Genomic DNA, 7,208 nt, shown 5'->3' on the forward strand with positions numbered 1-7,208 from the left:
CGTGGAGGTTCGCAACATTGCTGTATATAAAGCTTATCTATGGTATGGTTGTATGTGGTGTTGCAGAATCGAATTTTATATTTCGTATGCTGTGAATGTTTTTGAATCGATCCATTTTTAAAACGAAACTCCATGTTTTGACTTCTAATACATTTCCTGAATAATGGCTTTACATAAGTCCCGTTTTTAGTTTTTAGCTTCACATCGATGCCTCTCAACGGGTATTTGGAAAGGAGGGTAATTTGATCCTCCCTAACCAAAGCTTTTCAAATAACCCATTTTATTTAAATCTGCAGAAGATGATGCTGCGGATCCGGATGGCAAAGAGGAAGTGAAGATTTTTCAACGACCTTTATTGTGCCGAAACAGCCATTCTTTGCTGTAACAACGAAAGCAGTCAAAGTTGGCCTTTTAAAAACGGCATTATTTACTGTGGCTACATAAGTTTCTTATCCATCGACAAAAGTTGATTTCAAAAAACCACTCGGGGATGACGCTTCTGTGCTTTAATACGACGGGATCTATAATGAAATGCCCCAAAAAAAGAGACCAGAATATTTCTATAGCCTTCATGTGAAGACTGTCACATCTTATCTCCTTTGATAATTTACGCATACGCGAACTCGAATAGATAACTGAGAATTGGAGGTGAGATAGTTTAGACGTCCTTTATTTGTATGACTCATTGTTTCTTGAAGGCAAAATATTTCATGAGGGATGAAATTGCCTGCTCGTATCTCATTGGAAAAGAATAACCGGTTACGCTGGCAGTTGTTTTATCAAGTGAAAGGTGTTAGGATGTTTTTTTTTGCGTGACGCTGCCTAATTTACATTCATCTTGGTTCTTTTATCTTTCCCACTAATTGGGCCTTAAAATTTTTTTTGAGGAATAAAGGCGCAATTTGAAGACTCACCCTATCCATAACTGATGCGATCCTTTAAAACCACTACTTCTTTGCTCCAAAAAATCCGCTTCGGTAATGCGAAACCCGGAAAAGGCCACTGGTCTCGTATCAATTAGTTCCAATGTTCCCATTACGATATTATTTCTCACGTTTTGACTCCTGAGGAAGCGAAGGTGGAAGGACCACCCTCTCCTTTCACTGCCGAGGAGAAGTTACGATAGGATGTGTTGACCTATTCTTCCTTACCTCTCCTCTAGTTACATCACTTGTCTGAATGTCCGTTTTTGTCTACCTTCCAGCTGTGGCGCAGTGAACACAGACGAATTCCAGACCGGGAGTATTCCTTCCCTTACTCTCAGTACCACTCCCATCATCAGCGTGATGACAGTGGGAAGCGCAGATTTGGCCGAGATGCGCTGCGTCACCCAAACGGTTTGTGTTGTGTTTGCTATCACTTGCATCTACTCTGCATTTATCTTGGATCTAGATTCCGTTACCTTGTCTTATTACAATTGATCTACGCTATCTTCGCAAGTACTTTACCAAACCACCAAAGTATATAACTGGATATCGCTTCTATAATAACGAATCATGCTTTATTTTTTTAAATTTTTTATTATTGCAATGAAAGAAATCAGGGCATGAAAAGTCGTCGAAATCAATGGTACTTTTATTGGTGCCTCAAGTAATAAGTCGTATTTTTCGACAGATTCGATACTTTAAGCTGTATATGCAGGTTAACGAGAAGTGAACCAAAGTTTTGCAAGCACTTTTGCAGCCAGTGTGGCACTGATCGTAATTTGTAGTTAAAACAGTGGAACTATCCCACTAGTCCCTTCTTTTCTCCATGCACCGTTGAGAAGTATTTGTCAATCTCCCATGAGATATATTCCAGGCACACAAAATTAATCACAACTGTTATAATATACACTGACTATACAACCTGACCTTGCTGGTAGGACCTTTTAATCAATAGGTCCTACTGTAAAAATGGGCTCGGAAAAGCATAAGAAGAGGTCGGTGAGCAAAATTGTAGGGTGGAACCGTAGTCAATGTTGGCTTGGAGAGAAATATTAGGTGAAAGTTGGTCATGGAACACTAATCTTAAGTCCTTATGAAATTGACCACCCATAGTGTTGCCAAGCCTCACATAGGAGTTGCATACCGCTGAGGCTCATGGATACAGGCAGTGTCAAGTGTCTACTGCACGCAATCAGATGAGACTCCCCTGACATCTCCTGTGGAATCGTGAACGTTGGTATGCAATGCGTTTTCGACCAAATTTAAGTGCGTTGGCTGACAGTCTTTTCTCAGGTTGGATAGTCGAAACTTAAAACGGTAAAGATGGCAACTACCACACTGCTTCTCCACTTTATGAGCAAAATTGTGGGGTGGAACCGTAATCAATGTTGGTTTGGATAGAAATATTAGGTGAGAATTGGTCATGGAACACTAATTTTGTTACAGAACGAACGTTATCTGCTGTGAGGAAAGAAGTGCACTCTGAAAGATCATAACATTAATTAGCCTCTTCCGTATATAATGCCGCCCATAACGGGTGCTCTCACCTATTCAGTCTAATCGCTCAGAGAGTGTGAAGGCCGAGGAGGAAGCAATTAAGGTGGAACCCATCATACTTACGGCAGTGCGGCAGGACCAATTCCTTTTAAGAACGTTGCGAATTTCGAAAGGACTCTTAAAACTAATAGATTATGTTTCTGCTCCATCTCCCACTAATGATGGGGAACACTTCGGAGTTAGAAGTGTCAAGAGCTCATTATGATAGTATTTATAGATCTATTGGATGCATCGCATCGTTGTCCTTCATATTTCAATGGCAATAGTCGTACCTTCGGGTGAAAGACTGCATTTCCTCGTCGATGACGAGTTGAGCTAAGGTGGTGCAGCACTATTTTAACTCAGTGTTCTTAATTACGTCTTCCCCTAAGATAGACAAGTGCATTGGTTCCAAAGCACCCTCTGACTTTGGAGGTAGAACCACTGCTCAAATATGGAATTGTAGCAAATTCGAGGTCCGTGCCGTCCTTGAAAGAGACCAGCTCCGCCAGCGGTGCCACCAGTGTGATAGGCTCAGCTTTGATCTATTTTGAACATCAGCCTTCATGTGCTTGGAGCGTGCAGACCCTTTTATATGAGGAAATCTGTACTGGGTCACTGTTCGAGGAGAGTGGATTGCGTTTCCTGCTCGGGGAGTGATGGCACCCGCTTGGTCGCAGCCATCGCACGTACTGGTCATTTCTTGCCTAAAAGCTTCGAATGACTACCGCTCTAATTAATGTTCTCCAAACATATTATTACCAGTAAAGAATGTCTCAATCAGATCAGTCTACTTGTTCTAAGTTGTTGAAGTCTAAGGCGGAAGAGGTGATAGCCGAACACATTACTCTGAGTGGCAGGGAAGACACAGCTGCACGGCACAAAATCACGTTTTTCTATCATTCATCTGTCTATTTTACTAATTCTCCAGGACATCAATCTAAGTGCACACATCTGCCTATGTATACGTCCATTTTTTTAAGCATCAAATAGCTGCATTTTACAATTTTTTCATTCAATAAATCATTTCCTTGCATTTATTTTTTAGCATTTCCTTATCTGTCCCTGTCTCGCTATTTAGACTCCTAGTCAGCCCACCTGCATATTAAGAATGCTGGAAATTCAAACTAGAAACCGCCTTAGCTGTGCGTGCATTTGGATAATTTCTCGAAATGAGTCAATTACCGGGGCATTTTTAGAGGTAGAATGTTTAGCACATTTCCTACGGCTCCGCCTCCGTTTCGATACCCACATCCTACTCGACTTCCTACTCTTCCTTATCCGACTCGATCTCCTCATCCACCTCTACTTAATCTGTCGCCGATCGGGTGGCTAATAGTTTCAATGGCAACAGTGGAGACACCGTGATTAGGTTTGACGATGACAAGTGTGTACTCTATGTGGGACAATGACAAAAGTCACTCACTTGTCTGCTTATTAATATCCGAGCACCAACTCACACTTATTAGGAGGAATCGATGTTTAGGGTGCCATCTTTAGAAGCACAATGTGAAGTCTCGAAAGAGGTAGTCGAATGTACTTAGACACTAAGGACCGTTCGACCTAAAAACGAAAGCCTTTAATTCCACTCAAACCAATATTCGAATATAAAAGCGACATTATTTATTATCCCTTTAGAATATTTTTAGTTTACGTTGTTGAAAATATTAATTACTTGATGATGTTTCCCACACAAATGTTTTGGAGTTTTTCTTAAACGATACTTAAATCCATTTAAATTTATAACAATCCATGAAGAACAAATAAAAAATTCAATCATGCAAACAAAATATGTTCATAAGCATAGCAGTGTTCCTGAAAACAGGCATATTTTTACAGCCTATTAACGAAAAGTGTACAGTTAACGTCAAACCTCTTCCAAGTAAAAAATTTACACTCTTATTTCTTCTTACGAGACAAAAAATCCTGAATTCTGCGTTTGTTACGGACACAGTTATTGCATATGTATTGAGTACAAATATTAAATGTAAATTCGTTTAGATGTGTCTGGGTGATATTACTTTAACGAGTGTTTGAGCCGGTGATTTGGGTTTGCAGAATTCCGACTGCATCGCAAGTTTAACTTTATTCCTTTTTCAGCTGCATATTCTAATAATGTCTTCAGAGACGGTTATTCCCCCCTTTGCTAATTCTTGTACAATTAGCTTTCGATTTCGGGGTTGCGATAACATTCTTGTGTCGGCGAACATTTTTCACCATCCCTTTCGTTCAGATATCCTTCACTTGTTCAAAGATGACACTTGTCGGATTTTGCCTCATAACTCTCTTCTCTTCGTTGACTCACTACCAGCAAGTGACTTTCCTACTATAGCTTACCGTGCCCATTTTTCCAAGTACTGGATAGAATACGCAGAAGTCTACGATGAATCTTTGTACTTTTTGAGCCTTAGACCTCGATTTGATTGTTCTACTTTGTTAAAAAAAGCAAATTTATTAGTGATTGACTTCACTCGAAGGAATTGGGATTTGATAGAGCTGGGTACCTTAGAGAAGCAAAGGTCCGACATGGTTGTGGCATGCAGTTCCACCAGAGATGCAGAGCCAATGATGCTTGGATGAGGATTTTAGTGATATCGACGCCCACTCTGCACCCCAAGCACACAGAAATGTCCATGTGTTGTACGTCGACTCCGAGTCGTGACGGTGATTGGCTTTTTGGATTAATGTACACGTCGACATGTACGACGCATGGCCATCACACTGGAAATTTCGTTTCCAAAGTCAGATAGGCAACATGATACTTTGTGTCAGACATGGAATCTTCTAGAGCTTCAATGCACAGGCGTTTGCCGGCCTCACGGCTCCCTGTGAATCTCACACCTAGCAATCATTAGAGGATCCCTTGCTGCTCAATATAATTGGATGAATGGTAGGTGCTCCTGCTTGTTTGCATGATTACTAATTAGAGCAAACTCCTATTGTAAAGTTGGTTCTCAATTATCTTCCTGTCTATGTTTCATTTTCACTAGCTAACTTTATTATGGCACCGCTTCAGGTGTTGAATTTCTTCGTTCCTGATTGATGGAGATATTGTAGATACTCTCATTATTGATAGGGGACGGGACTTGCCGAAACATCACATTGCAACTTTCTTAATTTGTATTGCATTCACGCACTGCTGCATGAATAGCCAAGTACTTTATAAGCCGGAATATTTGTGTGGAAAGGGAGCGACGGTAAACAACAACAACAACAAAAGGGTCATGTTTGCGAATGTATACTTCTGTGATTCATGGTACTATCAACATGGACACGATCAAATAGATGCTGCTTTTGTCGTATTTTGACACATAAAAATAGTGGTCATTTTGAGGACGTAGCAAAGCGAATCTGCGAGATTGCTGCAACTCTCTTGAAAATCAAATTGTTGGAGGGTATGAAGATGTGAGCAACTAATCTTTCGAAAGCTTTCCTGAGTCCCGTTAAATCAGTGCTTTTATTTAACTTGTGTAGTCAAGCTGAAATATTTGACTTGTCCCATAATCCCCGTAAAAGAAATTATTGGATGCCCCGGGTCATTTCCTTTTCAAAAATTTTATTGTAGATGGATATCTTACCCATCATTGATCATGTCGCTGCGAGTTGCTTGGATGATGGCTGCACGGTTGAAAAGGCATTATTATGTGATGTTTCGGCTAGCTGACCAACTATAGAATGATTCCAGTTTAGCGGTTGCACCGACACAGCTCTCTCTTCTATGTTTTTCATTCAACTTGACCCATGTCATCAACCAGCTGATCAACTAAAGTCGAGGTTTCGTTTACGTTTGAACTGACTCAGCGATGCTCTCACTTTCCAGACCGCGCCTAACTTCACTAACGCAAAGCAACATCGCCTTTAAGCCACTTATTACTTGTTTAAATCTTTTCAATGCACTGTTGGAACACCAAGCGAGGAAAATTGAAGAGGATTTGTAATTGCATTGCAGGCACGCCGAGATAACAGTAAAGGCCTTCTGCGGCCGTTTTGGGCCCTTCTTCCTTTTCAGTAGCTTGTTATCTAAAAGCGAATGGTTGTAATTTGCGATTATTTGATGGATGTATCAGTACTCGTCCTGTCCTAACTCCATAAAATATTTCTTAGTCATGTTGTTTCCTTATGGAGATTCTGAAAAGTCAACCATGATGATTGTCTTTACATTCACGTCGACCGATCTGTACAGAGGATGAGAAGCTAGGAAATCGAAAGGGCATGTGATGAGCAGAAAAAGGATGAGTTGAAGGAGGTTTGAGAACTTACCAGATTACAAATTTGCCAATCTTCCCCTAATCAAAAGATGTTTGCTCTGGTTGGAGTTTTTTCAAGTCTGATCAGACTCAAAGGGAAAGGTGGCATCTGATGAAAATTTGTGACTCATAGCAAGGTGCGTGACTGCATATGTGCATGTCGGAAGAAATAACAGAGGCTAGACACTCGCCCACTACATCTAGAAAGCGAAATTCCTTAAGCATGGTACAAATTCCAGAAGATTACAATCATACAAAATGACATCAAATGTGGATGAAAGGATGGTTTGATAGGGAATTGTACTGCCTCGGAGTGCATAATGTGACTGAAAGCAGAACCCACTATAGTTGCTAGGCCTATGCCGCTACCTTGAATGCACCACAATTTTCATCAACACACTGCCTGGTGTAAACGCTACATCTGCTCTTGACTAATTGCTGTTCATTAAAGTAGTATCTGACTGTACTGTTACAAGACGTGCTGAATGCTATGAAAAAG

At 40.6% G+C, this 7,208-nt stretch overlaps 1 protein-coding gene across 1 annotated transcript; it reads right to left on the reverse strand. All coding sequences in view use genetic code 11, as the record gives it.

Annotated features, from left to right (window-relative positions):
• Nucleotides 1–822: 822 nt before the first annotated feature.
• On the reverse strand, nt 823–4,242 carry EGR_10299 (hypothetical protein; the record flags this gene model as incomplete). Its single annotated transcript, XM_024499548.1, has 3 exons — nt 823–869; nt 2,207–2,357; nt 4,117–4,242. The coding sequence occupies 3 exons, from the start codon at nt 4,240–4,242 to the stop codon at nt 823–825; spliced, it is 324 nt and encodes a 107-aa protein (XP_024346030.1).
• Nucleotides 4,243–7,208: the final 2,966 nt, after the last annotated feature.

Source organism: Echinococcus granulosus (assembly GCF_000524195.1).
Source record: "Echinococcus granulosus chromosome Unknown EG_S00207, whole genome shotgun sequence".
NCBI lineage: Eukaryota > Metazoa > Platyhelminthes > Cestoda > Cyclophyllidea > Taeniidae > Echinococcus > Echinococcus granulosus.